Raw genomic sequence first — 21,161 nt, forward strand, 5'->3', positions numbered from 1 at the left:
GAAGTAATCACACCTAAACAAACACAGGTAAATATATTATATAGAAGGATAGTTACATTAAAATAGTTTTAATGAATTATTATGAATTATTTTTATAAATAATAAGTCTTAAGATACTAATACATAAATAAAACACATTAAAACCAGAAAGCAAAGCAGTAGAACAGCTGAACTAAGGCCACACACACCTGTCGCACAGTGGCAGGCCACACCAGCCCGGTTAAAAGGAGAGCTTGTCCCACCTTCAATTTTACTAAATTTAGAAAGTGATTTCCTGTCTCAGTGTGTAATTAGCACTGACCTCACAGGAGTCTAAATAAAGTGCTCAGGCAGCACCCAGCATGTGGTGAGTTACTGTTACTAAAATCATCAGCAAGTACCAGTGAGAAACTCACTAAAGACAGTCTCTTAGCTAAGACCATGAAACAAAATCAAATTACATTCTCTAGGCAAGAAAAAACAAGGTGCCTCAGAGAGGTCGAAAGTCAGTGTTGCTTCCAAGATCAGAAAAAACCTTGGGACTTCCCTGGTTGTCCAGTGGTTAGGACTCCATGCTCCCAACGCAGGCGGCCCAGGTTCGATCCCCAGTCAGAGAACTAGATCTCACGTGCGTGCCGCAACTAAGGAGCCCGCGAGCTGCAACTAAGGAGCCCGCGTGCTGCAACCAAGACCCGGCACAACCAAATAAATAAATAAAATATTAAAAAAGAAAAAACCTAAATGCCCATCACTAGGAACTGATTAAACAAATTATGCCACATCCATAAAATGCTACACTTTGCAGCAATTAAAAAGGATGAGCTTTTTGCGTGCTGGTGTGAAACAATCTCTATGATAAACAGTTAAGTGAAAAGAGAAAGGCATCTGCACACTTTACACATTCTTAAATGTTCTTCTGTATCAACAACTTTTTTATAAAAAATCAAGGTGTATGGGGGTGAGGAATAGGGAGCTGTTCAATGGGCAGAGCTTCAGTTCTGCGGGATGTGAAGGTTCTAGAGACCTGTCACACAACAATGTGAATACAGGTAACACTCTGAACTACACACTTAAAAAAGGTTAAGGGGGTAAATTTCATATGTTTTTAATCACAATTTTTAAAGGTTTTACAATAAAAAACAAGGTTACCACCATATGTGTATTTCATTACCATTTTATAAAACAAGTTTATGTATAATCCATATGCCTGCACACAATTATCTCTGGTTAAGAACCGGTAAAGGTGTTTTCCTCCAGGAAGGGGATCTGGGGGGCAGCACAGACCTGGGAAGGAGACACACGTGCACTGGAAATCCTTCTGCACCTTTTGAATTTTGTGCTGTGCATGTCATCGCTTCAAACAAATAAGCAAGTCTGGCTGTCAGCTCGCTGGGGCCTTTAGCTTAGACTCTTGTATAGCAATGATGGAAAGCTCAAACGCAGTGCCCCAAGTAAGTTTTAATTACTGTGATTAGAATCAATATATAATATTCCCTGGATGGGAGAGAGAAAGCAATCTTAAGACATATGTGAGGGAGGGTGGGAGGGAGGGAGACGCAAGAGGGAAGAGATATGGGAACATATGTATATGTATAACTGATTCACTCTGTTATAAAGCAGAAACTAACACACCATTGTAAAGCAATTATACCCCGATAAAGATGTTAAAAAAAAAAAGACATATGTGAGAAATAAAAGTCATCAAAAGAAGATTGTAAATAAGGGATCTGAAAGTCACCCAACAACAACATAACTTATTTTAACATTCCTACCTCAGGGGGTTGAGATTAAATTTGTTAATACCTTAAAGCACCCAGCACATAGCTGGCACCGTGTTATGATTACTATTTTAGATTTCTTGCATTTAAAGCACATGAATAATAGCTGCACCTTCCAACAGTACTGGCTACAATGTATCTCCTTAAAGCACCTCCTGTCCATCTGAAAAACAGGCCTAATAACTACCCCCCCCAGGGTTGTTGGTGGGATTAAATAAATGAGTGAATACATGTAAATACTTGGTGAGGGGAGGAGCAGGGCACATAGCAAGTGCTGAATAAATGTCAGCTATACCATCAATAATGTAATTCACACCAGAAGAAATTATATATATTAGCTACAGAGATCTATAAAATCTTTTCTCATCATGAAGAGAAATGCAAGCACCTTAAGTTAACTTTATAAACAAAGCATTTAAACTGAGCAGAGGGGAAAAAAGGATCAAGAGAAGAAGACTAAAAACGCATGAAAAGTGTGAGCACAGTTGAGGAAAATTTCTTGCCTGCCGGCTAAGAGCTGCCTATTTGGTCTGAAGCAAAAAGTGAGACTAGGGCTTCCCTGGTGGTGCAGTGGTTGAGAGTCCGCCTGCCGATGCAGGGGACATGGGTTCGTGCCCCAGTCCGGGAAGATCCCACATGCCACGGAGCGGCTGGGCCCGTGAGCCATGGCCGCTGAGCCTGCGCGTCCGGAGCCTGTGCAACGGGAGAGGCCACAACAGTGAGAGGCCCGCATACCGCAAAAAAAAAAAAAAAAGTGAGCCTACAGGAGACATTCCCAGCAAGAAGTAGACTGACCCTGGCTCCTGGATTCTTCCAGGTTTAAGTCCAGTGTCAAATGATGTTCCAAATATATCCCAAATGGATGAAAAGTATGTATAAACATCATAGGAAAACAGGTTTACTACATAAAAACTTACAGATTCAAAAACATAATCTACAAAGGGAAAAAAAAATCAATTGAGAAAAAAAGTATCTGCTCCTGACAAAAGCTTCCTGTCTATTATATGGAAGAGTTCACAGTATAAACAAAGTGTGATACATATAAAACAGAATATTATTCAGCCCTGAAAAGAAGGAAATTCTGACACATGCTACAATGTGGCTGAACCCTGAAGACATTATACTAAGTGAAATACGCCAGTCACAAAAGGAAAAATACTGTAGGATTCCACTTATATGAGGATCTAGAATAGTTACAGTCATAGACACAGAAAGTAGGATGGGGGGGGTGCCAGGGGCTGGAGGAAGCAGGAAGGGGGAGCTATTCTTCAATGGGGTCAGAGTTTCAGTTTGGAAGACGAGAAAGTTCTGGAGACGGATGGTGGTAACGGGTGCACAACAATGCGAATGTACTCAATTCACCAAACTGTACGTTCAAAAATGGTTAAAATGGTAAATTTTATGTACATTTTATCACAAAAGAAACTTTTAGGTAAAAAAAAAGATCATAGAAATCACAGCAATAGGAAAAGCAATAAAACACTGATATACACAAAACACAGGACATGAATAGGCAATTCATGAAAGAGAAAATACAGCTGATAAACACATGAAAAAATGTTTAAGGTCAAAGTTATTAAAAATGCAAGTTGACAACAAATAATCAAAAATATTAATCAATGCTGACAAGAGTTCTAATAATGTGGCCTCTAGTACACTGAAGATTTCAGCGTGAAATGGTATGCTAAAGATTCAAACTTATGAATACTTCTGTACCCCAAAATTACATATAATTTTTATACTTTTAATATAAAAAATGCTAATATAGAAAACACTGTGCAAAGATGACTTCATATTACTTCTTAGAAAACCAAGAAATTGGAAACAAAAGTAAACATCTAAAAATAGTGAAACTGCTAAACAGGAAATATTCACTGGATAGAGGACTGTATAGCCATTAAAATGAGGATTATGAAGAGCGTAAGAAACTGGGGGAAGAGGGACAGAGGACACAACATTGAATGTGCAAAAGCCATACAAAAACATGGGTGAAAAGATTAAATGAAGATATACTGAACGTTAATATTTATGTTAATGGACGTAAAAAGCCCCACAGATATCTTTCAAATTTTCTAAATCACACTTACAGTTCTATAATAAAAAAAATCTTTGGGCTTCCCTGGTGGCGCAGTGGTTGAGAGTCCGCCTGCCGATGCAGGGGACACAGGTTTGTGCCCCGGTCCGCGAAGATCCCACGTGCTGCGGAGCGGCTGGGCCCGTGAGCCATGGCCGCTGAGCCTGCGCGTCCGGAGCCTGTGCTCCGCAACGGGAGAGGCCACAACAGTGAGAGGCCCGCCCACCCCAAAAAAAAAAAAAAAAAAAAATCTTTACAAGAGTTGTGAAACCCTGGGTTACAGCCTGTGTGTAAAGACCACAGAAACTCCCAATACAACTTCCTGATCTATTTATCCAGACGAAGAAACTCACAGAGGCAAGACGGCAACACAGAGCAGAAGCAGCAGCATCCCGACATGGCTTTCCTGGCCTTCTGGCTGCCGATGGGGATGACACGCGCCACATCCAGCCAGAGTTGTGAAGACAGTTGAATGAATTCTCGTCTTGCCACTGTCTTCACACCTGTAGTCACATCTTTATGGAAGGCACTGCAACTTGCCTACCCTGTACCTATTCTCCCTTCTGCCTTAATGGCAGACCACTGTTCAATCACAGGCCCAGAGGAGAAGCATTTCCCAGACTTCCTCATGGACAGGGGTGGCTAAGTGAGTAAGTTCTGGCCAATAAGAAGCAAAAGCTGATGAATGTGGCTCCTAGGAAAGTTGCTTACAGGGGTGAAGGCAGACTCAAGCAGTAGACTCCCTTCTGCTTGCTCTTAATGCCTTCTTTCCTGGAATGCAGAGGTGATGATGGAGCTGCAGGAGCCAGCGTGGGGTCACCAGGTAACCGTGGAATGAAAGCCAGACGCTAGAGATACTAGAGCACAGAGACCGCTAATGACACCAGGATGCTGCCCTACCAGCAGCGCCCTCCCTACTACAAATGTATGTAAGGAAAATAAAATCCTGAACTTGCTAAAACCAATATTTAATTACTTGCTGCCAAACGATTCACCATCTGTGAAGAATTTACATTAAAATCTACATACTTCTATTTAAGGGAATGTTTACAATGTAATTAGGTTCTCCTGGCTCCTGAATCAAATTCAGCATTATTAAAGGCATATTCTTAGGGGTTCTGAGAATCATAATCATAAACCCATTTTTTTCCTCAATCCTCCATTTCTTTTATGTTTACCACCAGTAACTGTTCCTTTAGGAGACCAATTTAAATAAAACTTTCCCCAAACCATTATTTACAAGATCTAAATAGGAGATATCAAGTTTTTCTTATTTATTTTTAATACTGAAGCATATGATTAAAACATCACATGAATGCAAGTTACACAAACAAATTTATTCATAATAATGGTGAAACATCATCTGGTATGAATTCAAAAATAAAGAATTAATCCGTTCCATAAAACCAATCCATATTTCTGGATAAAGACAGCAAACTGAACACATGTACCTAATACTGTTCCACCCTCAAGCCTCTCTATAATTGCAGTAAAGAAACCTTTTTAAAAATATAAACCCTGAAGGGAGGGAGACCAGGAGAGGAGATGACAAGGTACTGTAAGGTGGGAAGCACGTGGGCCAGGGGTGACGGACTTAGCATACCCAGGGCTGTCAACCTTCGCACTGGCTGGTGGCTTCCGTACTGGACACAGCGGGTCTACTTCATTCTTAAGAGCCAGAAAGGCAACTATTACGGCGAGTCAGGACTTACCACATGTCATGGTCAGCTTGGCTAGGCTAAGGGACACCCCGAGAGCTGGTAAAACATAATTTCTGGGTGTGTCTGTGAGCGTGTCTCTGTAAGAGATTAGCATCCAGCGGACTGAGAACAGAGACACGCCTTCACCAATATGGGTGGGTGTCATCTGAGCCACTGAGGACCCGAATGGAACAAAAGACGGAGGAAGGGCATCTCTCTCTGTCTGTCTCTGTCTCTCTCTCTGCTCTGTCTCTCTCTCTCTCTCTCACAGCTGGGATGTCCATCTTTCCGGCTCCTGGCTCTCAGACATTCTTGATCAGCACGTGCTGCTTGCTCTTCCTCCTTGATTCATTTTCAAAAAGTCTGCCAATCTCCTCTAAAGTTGTAACTCGATTTCCACTCAAGAGCACTGCAATTCTTTAAAATATATGCTTCTGTTTTGAACTCTGGGCACTTCAGTCTTGGAGAAAAGAGTAGGATTCCCATTTGCTATCTGCTCAATCCACATGACCGATACAGCCGAGTCTCTGAAACGTCTGGAAAAACGTCAGCCGTAATGAGCTCATTCTCACCTATACGCTCAGGCATCTGGTCACCGCAGTCAGAAAGAACAATTTGGGGGGCTACTGAGAGACCTTTAATTTAACCCCTTTAGACTCTCTTATACCAAAAAGCATTATCTGATATAGCAGTTCAGTAAATGTCTTCAACTGACTTCTAGACTTGGCCATAAATCTCTATACCTGCTTTACTCCCCTTGAACTATTCCATTAACTGACGACTAAGGGCATAAACCTGAAAGCAACGTACCATTCTCATTACTTCCTCAATCACATCATGCAATGAACTGACCTTGCAAAATTCAAAGCACAATACACAGAACACAATATTTTCTCTGTTTAATTCAATAAACTTGATTATTTCTGAATATTCATTACAGGTACTCATTTTTGGCAAATGGACTTTTCCATATTCACACCAAACACCTCCAATTCCTTCCGAGAAAGTGGTTTTATCTTACTAGCCTATAATGCCAGCTAAAGCAGAAAATAATTTCTCGTAGGAAACAATTCCTGTGGGCTGTGTCCTGGTGGTGTGTGTCTGCTCCACAGGCTAGGACTAAGCGTCCCTCTGAGTGGAGTGAGAGGGGACCACCTGGCACGGGAAGCTGAGGCAGACAGAAGGAAGCTGCTGGGCGGCACGCGCTCCTGACGTCCTGTCCAACAGGCTGCTACGCAATGCGCGCGAGATGGAAAGACGCCAAATGGGACAGGTAGGAATCTGTGATCTACTGAGGCTTTAAAGACAAAGCCACTCAGACACACTGTCAGTTTCCTGGCTCCATGTATTTTACATAAACCACTGTAGACGCACAGGAGAGAAAACACATGGAGGCCTGTAAAACACAGTATTCACGCTTGGCAATTCCTAGTTATGGCGATACAGCCAGAAAAAAAGATCAAGGCACTTTCAAGGACTTGTTGTAGTAGATTTTAAATATACAGATTCCACTAACTACCATAATAGCCTTGTAGTTAACATATTTTAAGCCAGATAATTCTAAAGAACACTCCATATTTAACATTAGAAAGAACTATGTAATTGGGGATCAGGGACCTTTTGACAATATACTTGCATGGAAAAAATCCAAAGCTAAATTATGTAGGTTGTAATGTGCAGCTTATGCTACGTGCAATTGCTTTCCACAAAGCAAGTGTTCTGTACATGTAATTAATTTTAGCTTAAAAAGAACATTTCATGGAAGGAAACGTGAAGTTGAGTCGAACAATCAGAACAGATTCCATAACCAAGAGATATTTCTTTTCATTCCTCTGTAATGCTTTATTTTGTTTGAACAAGATCAATTAAGTACCACAATATCAGGGCCCGTAACTCAGCTCAATTTTATTTTAGAGTGCGATCTGAACCCTGGCAAAATAACACCTTGACTCAGTTTCCTCTGCTATAAAAGAAGCAAAAATCAGAGTCATCCAGTTACTTCTCGAGGACATCCAAGTGCACAGTTGGTTTCCTACCCAAATCCATCCCTCCCTCCACCCTCCTTGTTGTTAGAGGCCTGTTTAGGTCCCTACCCTCTTGGGGCCAGGTGATCAGACACCGTCCCCTAAGCAGCCCAAGGGAGAGAATCTTGATCAATCTAATCCTGTCAAGGTAATTCCATTCCCCTGTACGGGACCAGGCTAGGCATGGACGGATGGGGTAAATCTGCTGAGAAGGTTTCTAGGAAAGGGATTCTTAATTCCTAAAAAGTGCTTCTACCTCTGACAGCAAATACACCAAGAGGTGGTAAAGGAACTTGGGCAGCCATCCTGGGCCTTGAGGGGAACCAACACAAGAGGCCAAACTACGAATTAGGCTGGTCCTTGCCTCTGTCCCTGAGCTGCTGAAATAACGAGCCCTGGAGCAGCCTGACTCTGGCCTTTTTGTTTCATGAGATAATAAGCCCCTTTTGGCTTTCAGGCATTTTTGTTGAGCTTTCTGTTATTTGCCCATAAAGCACCCCCATTCATACAAACAGCTTTAGCAGGCATTAAAAACTCCCCAGGGAAGAACACCTTGGGTTTAAAATCTACACAACTTGGAACTGACAGGGATATACTCTTCTTAGGTCCAGTTACTCACCATTAAAAAATAATGATCCTCAGGCTCAGCTCGAAGATATTTAAAAATCACTTGTTCCATGAACCTTTCCATTAGATCCCAGTCTTCAATTATTCCGTGTCTTATTGGCCACTAAGGCAAGAGAAACCGAACTACATCAGGCTTCAGTTCACATCAGTAAGAGTAACAGTTTAACAACAGCACCGGCCCGGAAGAGACGGAAGACAGCGAGTTGTTGAACAGTGTTCCTCTGCATGGAGTGAGTGTTAATTTATATAAAGAAACAACAGGCACTTTTCCAGAAAGATTCCATGACATTACTGTTTATATTCTACTCCACCCATTTCTAAGCACAAAGAATCGTCTTAACAATGGGGTAACAGATGGAAAAGCAGAGCTAATCTACAATACCATTCGATCTGGAGTTTGGGGAGTGTTTTTTTTAGAACAAATGTCTAGTTAAATAACTTTAGTGCTTCTTTTTAACTGATCAATCTGCAACTCTCCACATATGACAGGTTAATTAGTCAACCTGCAGGTTTCCACAGGAGCAGACCTTGCTTTCCACATAACCCAGCGGTCCCTGAGTCAACTCTGTATTTGTAAATTCACTTAATTCCCCACATCAAAAATACCCTCATCAAAAACAACAACAAAGCCTCTTTTCAAACATAAGAATAAAATATATTCTACAACTCACAAGTACAGTTTCTACATAAAGCGCCACTTTGCATCACTCATCCTGCTGCTCTGCTCTTGGCTGTGCATTTGCAGAAGCGAATCCCAGCAGGCGTTTACCTTTGTGGCGTACGTGGGTTTATCTATGGCTTCATCCCCTATGAAGAAGTCCAGGTCGTCGACACCCCTCAACACCCTCCTCTGGGCTTGGTCGACCACCTTTGCAGACTCTCTGATGGCAATACCTTAGGAAAAACAGCACAAAGAGTCCATCACCATACTCATTCATTTCAATGATCAAGAGAGGATGATAAAACCCCTATGTATGGACAAGTAAATTTGCAATGTTACGGTTTTATTTGGGATCGAGTGTGTTCATAGAAAAGACTCTACCAATGAGTACATAAAGTAATACAGAAACAAGTTATCGTGTTCCAGCATTATTTTCAGCATGGCACAAAAGAACTCAGCTGGTCTGCTTTTAATGCTGACAAAAGCTACATTACTAAATTTCTCAGTTTCATCTGAAAAAAATTCCTCAAGATAGTAAGTGAAATGCCCATGGAGTATCAAATAGGTTCTAAATTTTAAAATACAAAATAGGAAACAAAATTTAAAATATAATACAGAAGAAAAGAGTAAACTGAAAAATGCCTCATGTCATTTTCATGAAACTCTGTCAGATTTAAAACACATTTTTAGTCTTGTTACAAAAAAAAAAAAAAAACTTATTTCCCATTAAAAGAAAAACTAAGAGGCTGCTGACTAGTATCTGACAAAAGAAAAGTACAATAATCAAACAACTGTATTATGTAAAAATATTAATGGCTTTTTTGAAACATTACTTTAATAAGAGCTTAACCTTGATACTTAGGAATATACTTAGTAGTAAATAATCATATAAAACTTAACTCCGGAATTAACATCTAATGAAATGTGGAAAGCTTCACAAAGATTCAATTTTCCATTTAAACTCCTAACCCCTGGTTAAACTCTGAGTTCCTAAAAACGACTCCATCAAATTTATTCCAAAACAAATTAGTAAACAAATACAATTATTTTTAAAGGTAGATTATATGAAATCCCCAATTTATTACAAATGAAGAAAGCTATCTTTAAGTAACGGGGGTGAATTTTAATCCTTTTTCTCAGAAAGCTATCTTTAAGTAACAGGCTGAAGAGATGGAAAAAAAAAAAGGACAGAAATCACTTTGCCCATCTCCTTTTCTCACTCCAACTCATTGCCACATTTAGTCTCAAAGCTTTCAAGTTACGAAAGGTGGCACAAATCTAAAGGACAGAATTTCTGCAGGAAATGCTGGGGGCTGAGCCTAGAGAAAGCATCCAGGTCAGAAGCAGTGAGCCCGTCAGGGCCATGAGGCTAAGAATGGGGCCAGAAAAGTCTGGAGGGACAACACTTACTAAGGCAACCTGTGGAAACAAACACAACCCATCTCTGAACACCGACCATGCCATCCAGTGGCGCACTGACACAGAATCATCCGACGTGCCAGTTAGCACTTCAAGGGCCCCTGGAGAGAGGGCTTGCAGCAGACCTCAAAACTCCTCGCAGTGTGGCAGTGCCAGATTCCACCCTCTGGGCAAGACCAAACTTAACTATGCACGAATTTAGAATTAAACTGCCAAGTCAACTTAAAAGACTATAAAGAGACAACAACAAAAAGATTCTTCAATTCATGACTTCATTCAAGTTTGCCAAAAATTTGAGGGCAATATATCTAACCAAGAGAAAACTCACCACCTTAAAGAAAACAATGCTAACCTTAGTGAGAATGAAGTCACCATGCTCAAAAATTCACCTGACAACAAAGTAAATCTTATCCCTCCCAAAAGGGAGATGTAAGTACTCTGACCCCAAATCACAGGAGATCTATGTTTTAGTGGCCTTTAGCAGCAGCAGCAGCAACAAACCATAAAGCGTGCTTCTTTTAACTATTACACGGAAGCAACTACAGCCATGAAAGAGAGTAAAGCTTTATAGAGCTTATATTCAAAATCTTTTGTTCATACCTATGAAAAGCAAGATGTGGTCCAAAGAGTCCTTGTGAACATGATGGAGAAATGTGTGTAAAGAGTAGCTATCAGTGAGCATCTCTGAGTATTCACGGAGTATACACATGACTCATCGTAAGACACAGATCTAAATCACCCGCAGCTTTCTCCAGCACACCACAGCTTCCTACAGGACCCTGACTCAGGTGTAAACAAAGACAACAAGTGTGCAGAGAACATTAAGATGGAAAGGACAACAAATATAACAGATAACAGGATCAGCACCTAAACATTCCAACTGCTCACAAACATGTGGCATCTCCATGCAATGGAATATCATGAGGCCACGAAAAGCAATGCAGGAGTTCACGAAGTGACCCATAACGTTCTCAAAGATGGAGCGTCAGGAGAAAAAAAGCTAGGTGCAAAACGGTGTCCGTGGTATATGCCGCCACTGAGGTAAAAACACACCTGTGTATATTCACCGGTACACGTAGAGTTACCTCAGGAAGGAGGAAACCAGAAACAGTAGCTGCCATCTAAGAGGGGAAGTGGGTGGTAGAGAGTTAATTTTCACTGTACATCTTTTTACAGCATTTAATTTATATGTCACATGAATGTATCACCTATTCAAAATTAATTAAATTTGGACTTCTGCTTCTGGAAAGATGGAGTAAACATACTTTACTCCTCTCACTAAGCACAGCTAGAATACCTGGACTTTATATTTGAAAGAAACATAAAAATGCTCAGAGGTGAAGAGAAAGCAGCAGACTGGATAGGGACCTCAGGACCCAAGGAACAACACGCTGGTGACTTCCAGGTTTTCGTTTGTTTCATGTGTCCTACACTGGCTGCCAGGTAAGCCAACAACCCAGAAACACCAGTGGGAACAAACAAACACAGTCCCCAAAAGCCTGCTGTCTCCAGCCAAAGGAGGTGAAAGGGGCAGTGAAAACATACAACTGCCCAACTCCAGTCAAACACAACAGAAAAACAAACCCCCCACGTGCAGTGTAGACACCACACGGGAGCCAGGACTCATCCCACCCCTCTGCCTCCACGCCAGGGTCCTGCCAGAGGAGGCCCAGTGGAAAGTCAGCACTTCCACCCCTCACCCTCCCGGCAGACGGTAGCTGCAGAGGCCTAGTCAGGGGTCTGATCCCCCGCCCACACTCAGCAGCAACATGGAGCCCCTCCCTAAATGAGTGTCAACAAAGGCCAGAGGAAAACCTGAACTTCAGCCCCAAACTGGCATTAACAAAGGGTATCCCCCTTCCCCTGCTGGAGCAATATCAGAAATGACTTGCCAAAGCATAAGATTTAAATAAGATCTGGAATCTCATAATATAATACCCAAAATGTCCAGGTTTCAATTAAAAAAAAAAAACCCTCTCACCATAGCAAGAACCAGGAATATCTCAAGTGGAATGAGAAAAGATGATCAATAGATAGCAACACTGAGATGACACAGATAACAGAATTACCAAACAAGATTTTAGGAGCCATCATAAAATGCTTCAGTGAGCAACTACAAACGCACCTGAAACAAATGAAAAATAAAAGGAAGTCAGCAAAGGAGCACAAAGGCACAGCAAAGATTAAAGATATAAAGACAAAACCCACAGAAATGTTAGAACCAGAAAACACAATACCTGAAATAAAAATGTCAATGGATGCGCTCAGCAGCAGAAAACAACAGGGGAGAGAGTCAATGAACTTGAAGACAGCAACAGAAATAACCCAACCTGAACGACAAAGAGAAAACAGACTGAGAAACAAATGAACAGGGCTTCAGGGACACGTGGGCTGGACAACAGCAGATCTAATATTCATGTATTCTGAGTCCCAGATGGGAGGAGAAAGGAGGTAGGGCTGGAAAAGCATCCAAAGAAATTATGATTAAAAATCTGTCAAATTTGGGAATTCCCTGGTGGCCCAGTGGTTAGTACTCCACGCTTCCACTGCAGGGGACCTGGGTTCGATCCCTGGTTGGGGAACTAAGATCCTGCAAGCTGCGTGGTGAGAAGAAAAAAAAAAATTGGCAAATTTGGCAATAAAAATTAATAAACCTATAAATTTAAGGTTGAATAAACTCCAAAGAGGATAAACCCAAAAAAATCCAAAAACTAAAGAGCAAAGAAAAAATTCTGAATGCCTCCAGCAAATTTCTCATCAGAAATCAGGTAGCCCAAAAGGAACTTGCATATTTTCAAGTGTTGCAAGAACCGCCCACTCAGAATTCTATATTCAGCAAAGTTTCCTTCAAAAATCAGGAGCAAATCTAGACATTCTCAGATGAACAAAAACTAACAGAATTTGTCACCAACATATCTACTCTAAAAGACTGGCTAAAGAAAGTTCTCTAAACAGAAAGGAAATGATAAAAGAAGGAATCCTGGAACATCAGGAAGGAAGAACAAGAGCAAAAATATGGAAATTACAATTACTTTCCTTCTCCTCTTGTGTTTGCTAAATTATGTGTGGCAGTTAAAGCAAAAATTATAATGCTAATGTGCTTCTCAATGTATAACCTCAATTATAACAGAAAGGGAGGAGGGTAAAGGGACATAAAGGGAGAAAAGGTTTCTACATGTCACTGAAACTGGTAAATGCTGACACCACAGACTAAGAAAAGCCATGTACATATAAGATAATAGCTAGACCAACCACTTAAAAAGCTACACAGAGAGAAGCACTCAAAACACCACAGATATGGGACTTCCCTGGTGGTCCAGTGGTTGGGTACTCTGCACTCCCAATGCAGGAGGCCTGGGTTCGATCCCTGGTCAGGGAACTAGATTCCCACGTGCTGCAACTAAAAGCCTGCATGCCAAAACAAAGATCCTGCGTGCCACAGCTAAGACCCAGCGCAACCTAAATAAATAAGTAAATGAGACACCACAGTTAAGTCAAAATGAAATTCTAAAACATACTCAAGTAATCCACAGGAAGTTAGGTAAAACAAAACAAAGAAATGAAAAACAGAAAGAACAAACAGAAGAAGAACTAATAAATAATCACAAGAAATGTAACAGTCTAAACACACCAGTTAAAAGACAGATATTGGTAGAGTGGATTCAAAAAACATGACTGAACTCTACATTGTCTACAAGAAACTCTCTTCAAATTTAACAGTATACAGGCACACCTGGTTTTACTGTGTTTTGCTTTTATTTAGTCTTTTTTACAAATTGAAGGTTTCTGGCAACCCTGAGTCAAGCAAGTGTACTGGTGCCACTTTTCCAACAGCATTTGCCCACTTCATGTCTCTGTGCCATATTTTGGTAATTCTCACTATATTTCAAACTTTTTCATCATTATTATATTTGTTAAGGGGGGATCTGTGATCAGTGATCTTTGATGTCACTACTATGACTTGCTGAAGGCTCAGACGATGGTTAGCATTTTTTAGCAATAAAGTATTTTTTAATTAAGGTACATAATACACTGGTTCTTTAGACATATGCTATTGCACACTTAACAGATGGCAGTACAGTGTAAACATAACTTTAAAATCGACTGGGAAACCAAAATTTCGTGTAACTCGCTTTATTGTGATATTCACTTTATTGCAGTGGACTAGAACCAAACCCACAACATCTCCAAGGTATGCCTGTATGTAGGTTAAAACTAGAAAGATAGAAAAAGATACTCCACAAAAATATTAATCAAAGAAAGTATGAGTGGCCATACTGCTATCAGAAAAAGTACACTTTATAGCAAAGAAGATAGAAAGGGACTGATAGAAAGGGACATTAAAGCAATAGTCAATCTGTCAAGACAGAGCAATCCTAAATGTGTATGTACCAAAGAATGCTGCAAAATATGAAACAAAAACTCAAAGGAGAAAAAGACGAGTCCACAATTATAGATATAGACTTTACCTCTCTCTCAACTAGTGATGAAACAAGTAAAGAGAAAATCAGCAAGGATATAGAAGAACTCAACACCATCAACCTACAGGATCTAACAGACATGAAGAGAACATTCCACCCAACAAGAGCAGAACACACATTGCTTTCAAGTGCACTTGGGACCAAAATAAATCTAATACTGGACCATAAAACGAACCTCAACAAGTTTAAAAGAATTAAAACCATAAAAGTGTGCTTTCTGACTACAATGGAATTAACTCAGAAATCAATAACAGAAAGATAATGAGAAAATCCCCCAAATACTTGGAAACTAAACAACATAGTTCTGAATAATCCATGGATCAAAGAGGACGTCTCAGGGAAACTAAAAACTGCATGAACAGAATGAAACTTAAAATACAAAATATTAAAATGTGTGGGACACAGCTAAAGCAGTGCTAAGAAGAAAATTTTTAACACTACATGCTTACATTAGAAAAAAAGAAGTCTCAAATCAATAATCTAAGTTCCCACCTTAAGAACCGAGAAGAGTAAAATAAACCCAAAGCAAGAAAATGGAAGGAAATAAAGAGCAGAAATTAATGAAATTTAGAAACAGAAAAATAGAGAAAAACCAATGAATCAAAAAGCTGATTCATTTGAAAGTTAAAACTTTTGCTCTGCAAAAGACCCTGCGAAGAGGATGAAAAGACAAGCTAAATGATGGGAGAAATTACTTGCAAACCACATATCTGACAAACAACTCATATCTAGTATATACAAAGAACCCTGAAAACTTAACAGTAGAAATACAAGCAACACTATTAAAAAATGAGCAAAAGACATGAAGAGACATTTCAAAGATGATATTCAGATGGCAAATAAGCACATGAAAAGATGTTTGCCATCACTGGCCGTTAGGGAAACGAAAATAAGGAGGAGACTGAGACATCACTGCATACTTACTGGAACAGATGAAGTAAACCAGTGACAATGGCAAACGCTGTCAAGGTGAAGCTGGCTCTCTCATACATAGCTGGTGGGAGTGCAAAATGACACAGCCACTGTAGAAAGCACTCTGGTAGTTACTGAAAAACACTAAACACAAACTTGCCATACAACTTGCGCTATGCACAGGATTTATCCAGAGAAATGAAAAATTATGTCCACACAAAGACCGGTACACAACTGTTCATAGCAGCTATATTTGTTATAGCTAAAAACTGGAAATAACCGAGATGCCCCTCAAAAGAAGAATGTTTAAACATCTGTGGTACACATCCACACACTGGAATAATACCACTAAGCAATAAAAAGGGACAATCTACTGATACATGCAACAACCTGGATGGCACCCAAGGGCTTTATGCCAAATGAGCAAGCTAATCTCAAAAGGACACATATACTGTATTACTCCATGTCTCTAACATCCTCTAAACAGCAAAATTATGGAGATGGAAACAGATTAGTGGTGGTCAGTGGGCAAGGACGGTGGAGGGGAGGGCCATACGTGTAATTATAAAGAAATAACATGGGAAATAACACATGTAATTATAAAATAATAATACGTGTAATTATAAAAAAAATAACACAACATCTTTGTGGTGGTGAAATAGTTCTATATCGTGACTGCAGTGGTGGTTACAGGCATCTACACATGGGATAAAATGACAGAGAACTGCACTTACACTGTTCCAATGTCAAACTCCTGGTTTTGATATTGTACTATGATTGTGTAAGATGTAACCTTTGGAGGGAACAGGAAAAAGGGTACACAGAACCTCTCTAAACTCTCTTTACAACTTCCTGTGATTCTATATTTCAAAATAAAATATTTTAAACACAAATAAAATACAGTTGTAAGGTATGTATGAGCTTGTAAATTATTTAAACAAATTAAAAAATAAAGCACCTCAGTTAGCTATAATGATGAATCAAAACTAAGAAGATTAAACTTAATAAAGAACAATGTAAAAGTCCTGCAGATCAAAAAAATATATATATGAGTATAGAATGTGTATAACCAGAAGACATAGGCTATTCTCCAAGTGCTAAAAAGTCATCGGAAGGCAATCTAAGGAAGATTATCAGGGACTAAGGAAGAATACACCTAAAGATTTAGATAAAAATTCTATATCTCAGGAACACTTGCTACAGCAGTTGACAGACAACGGTAATTACTTTTTAACATTTATTTATTTATTTGTTTATTTGTTTGTTTGGCTGTGCCAGGTCTTAGTTGCGGCACACAGGATCTTTGTTGCTGCGTGTGGGATCTTCGCTGCGGCATGCGGGATCTTTTAGTTGCAGCATGTGGGAACTTTAGTTGTAGCATGCAAACTCTTAGTTGCGGCATGTGGGATCTAGTTCCCTGACCAAGGATCAAACCCGGGCCCCCTGCATTGGGAGAGCAGAGCCTTAGCCACTGGACCACTAGGGAAATCCCGACAACAGTAATTTTTAAAATAAAAATATCCAGTATATTTCTCAGAAGAATGTCAAACATTTTACTAAACCTTCAAACAATAATTCCTAACTTATATAAACTATTCCAAAGAACAGAAAAGAAAGCTAACAACCTCATTTCATAAAGCCAGTATAATTTTGATGTACAAACCAAACAAAACTGGTACAAAATAAAGAAAATTATAAACTAATCTCACTTTTGAACATTGATAGAAAAATCCCAAATAAATATTTGCAAATACAATTCAGCATGTACTTGATATTTCATAACCAAGTAGAGTTTATCTCAAGAATAAAATAAAACTGTTCAACATTTGCAAAATATATCAATGTAATTCATTATTTGGAGCCTAAATGTCAAAACCACATAATCATCTCAAGAGATACACAAAAAGCCTTAAATGTCAACATCTATTCATAATTTTTAAAAATATTTTAAAAACCTCTTAGTAAACTAGGGATACAAGGGCACTGTATTAACCTGAAAAAGCATTTCCACAAAAACCTACAGCAATCACTAGTGAAACAGTAAAATCATTCTTTTTAAAATCAGAAAGACAAAAGCATCAGCTATCCCCAGTTCTAGTCACTGATAGAAGTTCTAGCCAGTGCAGCAGATCAAGAAAAAAAATATGAAGTATTGGGGTTGGAAGAGACAAAATAACCATTATTTGCAGTTAATACAATAGCTTGCATAGAAAACTTAAGAGAACCTGCAAGCTATTCAAACAAATAAGACAGGGCAGCAGGACTGCTGGATTCAAAAACAACTTTAAAAATTCAGCAGCATTCCTACTATGGTGGCAACAATTAGAAAATTTAATTAAAAAAAAATTCACAACAGCAAAAAAACATAAAGGTACCTAAAAATAAATATGGCAAAAGGTATGTATGAGCTTTTTAAAGAATACTGAAAAACATAAGAAACATGAATAAACAATAAAACATATATACCATATTCCTGGATAGGAAAATTCAATTCATAAAGATATCAAATTTTTTTTAATATTTATTTATTTAGGCTGAGCCGTGTCTTCGTTGCAGCATGCAGGATCTTCGTTGCGGCATGTAGGATCTTTAGTTGCTGCATGCATGCGGGATCTAGTTCCCTGACCAGGGATCGAACTCAGGCACCCTGCATTGGGAGTGTGGAGTCTTACCCACTGGACCACCATGGAAGCCCCAAGATATCAAGTTTTTCCCAAATTAATCTACAAATTCAATGTATCTCTAATCAAAATCCCATCATAATTTTTCACTGACCCTAAACTGATTCTAAAATTTATGATAAAGAGTGAGGGCCTAAGAATAGCCAAAGCTACTCTGAGAAAGAAAAAGGAGAAGGAACCAGACCTACCGGATATAAAGAGACATGCCAAAGTAATAGTATTTAATACAGTATGAATTTGCAACAGAAAAACACCATAAATATTCCCAACCATACACAGTGCCTCAATATGATTGAAGAGGCACCCTCCAATGAGTGGTGCTGGGGCAACTGGCCTTCCATTTGGAAAACAATTAAATTAATTCTCTCTCCCACACCATAAAAAAAAAAACTTTTTTTCTTAGAAGAAAATACAGACAGTCTTTATGACTTTAGACTATAAATGCATTTTTTAATAGAAACAAATTATTAAAAGGTAAGACTGAAAAACTGAACTACATGAAACTTTTAAACTTCTGGGATTAAAAAATAATTTTAAAGACATCTTAAAATAGGAGAAGAGGGACTTCCCGGGTGGCGCAGTTGTTAAGAATCCGCCTGCCAATGCAGGGGACAGGGGTTTGAGCCCTGGTCCAGGAAGATCCCACATGCCGCGGAGCAGCCAAGCCCGGGCGTCTCAACTACTGAGCCAGCGTTCTACAGCCCAGAGACACAACTACCGAGCCCACGTGCCACAACTACTGAAGCCTGCACACCTAGAGCCTGTGCTCTGCAACGAGAAGCCACCACAATGAGAAGCCCGCACACCGCAACAAAGAATAGCCCCCGCTCACTGCAACTAGAGAAAGCCCACGCGCAGCAACGATGACCCAAGACAGCCAAAAATAAATTATTAATTAATTATAAATAAATAAAATAGAAGAGGATATTTACAAGACATTAGTATTCAAAGTATACACAGAGTTTCTGTAACTCCATAAAAAAGACAAAAAAATGCAACAGAAAAATGGGCAAATACACAGACAATGAAAGGTGCTCAACCTTCCTAGTAATCAGAGAAATGCAGACTTATAAAATAAGACATCATTTTACATTCATTAGACTGGCAAAAATTTAAGTCAAATAAGATCAACTGTCGTCAAGGATGTGCAGAATCAGAAACTCCCATCCACTGCTGATGGGCATTTACATCAGTCCAGGCGCTTGGAAAAGCCGTTTGGCAATACCTGACAAGGCTGAAGAGGTGCATACCTGAGTGTTGAAACAACCCCATTTCTCTTATTTTCTCTTGGGAAACTAGCACATGTGGCTAAGAAGATACTTACTGTATCATTTTGTACAGCAGAGAAAAAAACTGGAAAATGCCCAAACGTAGATTCACGTATTAGATTTTTGATCTAGATCTGTATATAGCAACACTGATACATCTTAAAAACAAAATATTGAGGAGTTTTTTAAAAATGCAGAAAGTTATTTACAGTGTAATTATCATTTATGAAACGTTTAAATTCACAAAATACTACACACTGTCACCGTATCCTGCATCTGTAACATAAGGGTGAGGCGTGGACTGAATACAGCTAATGTCCAGCAAAGGAGGGAGAGCGGGGAAGGACTGCAGGAGAGGAAAGGGGGCCGGCACCCACTCGCTGTGCGCCTGTGCCACGCACTTGCAAGATGCAACTGTGTTAACATTCGTTCACTCTGGGTGGTAGGTAAATGCGTCTTTGTTTTATTATCTTTCTTTCTTTCTTTCTTTTGTTTTCCAAAATAAAGATTTAAAAGACATTCAGAAACAAAAGCATCTCTGGGCTCAATCCCTGTCTCCAGTCTAGACCTTTCCCCAGAGCATCAAACCTTTTACCCAGTTGCCTACGGGACATTTACACCTGAACTCTTCAAACATCAACTGTCTAAAATGTACTTACTTTCTCCTGACCCCTCCCACATCCTCTTTCTGTGGATGTGATCACCACACATACACTCCTCTGCCTGAAACTTTTCAATGACTCTCAACTTTCTCCAACAACTTAAAGGAAAAACAAAAATAGGTAGAGAAAACCTTTCTTCAAACAATCAAGCAAATTCTGCACAGAAGCTCAAATAAATAAGATACAGGCAAGGCTGCCCTGGTGGACCAGGACAGGGCCCGGCGACTCTCTAGTCTGGGACAAGGCCCCTGAGGGAGGCTGGGAAACGATGCAAAGGTTCCCCGTTTGCAAAATAAAATGACAATTCCTTAAGACACAAGTGCTGGTGCTTCTCCACGTTCCCAGCCCGCTCTCCCACCACCCTCTGCCTGGGGGGTGCCTCCCCTCTGTGCCCACCAGAACCAGAAAGGCCCTGTCCCGGCACTCTCCACACAGCCACACACGTACAGACAAGCTCCCTTCTCTCTTTGGAAGCCACTTTGCGTCTTGAACTTCACCTTGTGAACAGAGCCTCTGTAACGACAAACAGGGTTCGGTTGCCAGGACTGAGAGCGCAGCAGGCCTGCTGCCCAAGGTACCCGAGGCCCTCTGCCCACCTGTCCCAACGCACTCCCTTCTGTCCCCCACGGCTTCTCTAACTCTTGCAACAAATTCAGCCAAGGGTATAACTCTTCCTTTACTCCTGCCTCCTTGACCTTTTTCTTTCTAGCTTCCACCACTGCTGTTCTCAGCACCAATGTGAGAGCTGCCGCGCCTGCTGACAGTGAATGGAATCCTGCTAATAGCTGACTTCAATCCCCTCTCTGTTAATGATGACAGGTGAAGTGGTGCAGCCAGCTGAATGCTGCCGACAACTGTATTAAAGCAAGAGATGCAAGTTAATCCTCTCAGAGCT

At 40.0% G+C, this 21,161-nt stretch overlaps 1 protein-coding gene across 2 annotated transcripts in view; it reads right to left on the bottom strand.

The window, feature by feature from the left end:
* LOC103077059 (actin-related protein 3B) overlaps window positions 1-21,161 on the bottom strand; it is a 61,534-nt gene that overhangs the window by 22,238 nt on the left and 18,135 nt on the right. For both annotated transcript variants that reach the window (XM_007469798.1, XM_007469799.1), the window contains exons 3-4: window positions 8,952-9,076; window positions 8,175-8,285 (exon numbers count right to left, since the gene is read on the bottom strand). In XM_007469798.1, coding sequence (XP_007469860.1) covers window positions 8,175-8,285; window positions 8,952-9,076 — 236 coding nt within the window. The remainder of the gene's footprint in view (window positions 1-8,174; window positions 8,286-8,951; window positions 9,077-21,161) is intronic.

This window comes from Lipotes vexillifer, unplaced genomic scaffold (genome assembly GCF_000442215.2).
Source record: "Lipotes vexillifer unplaced genomic scaffold, Lipotes_vexillifer_v1.1 scaffold472, whole genome shotgun sequence".
NCBI classification, from domain to species: Eukaryota; Metazoa; Chordata; class Mammalia; order Artiodactyla; family Lipotidae; genus Lipotes; species Lipotes vexillifer.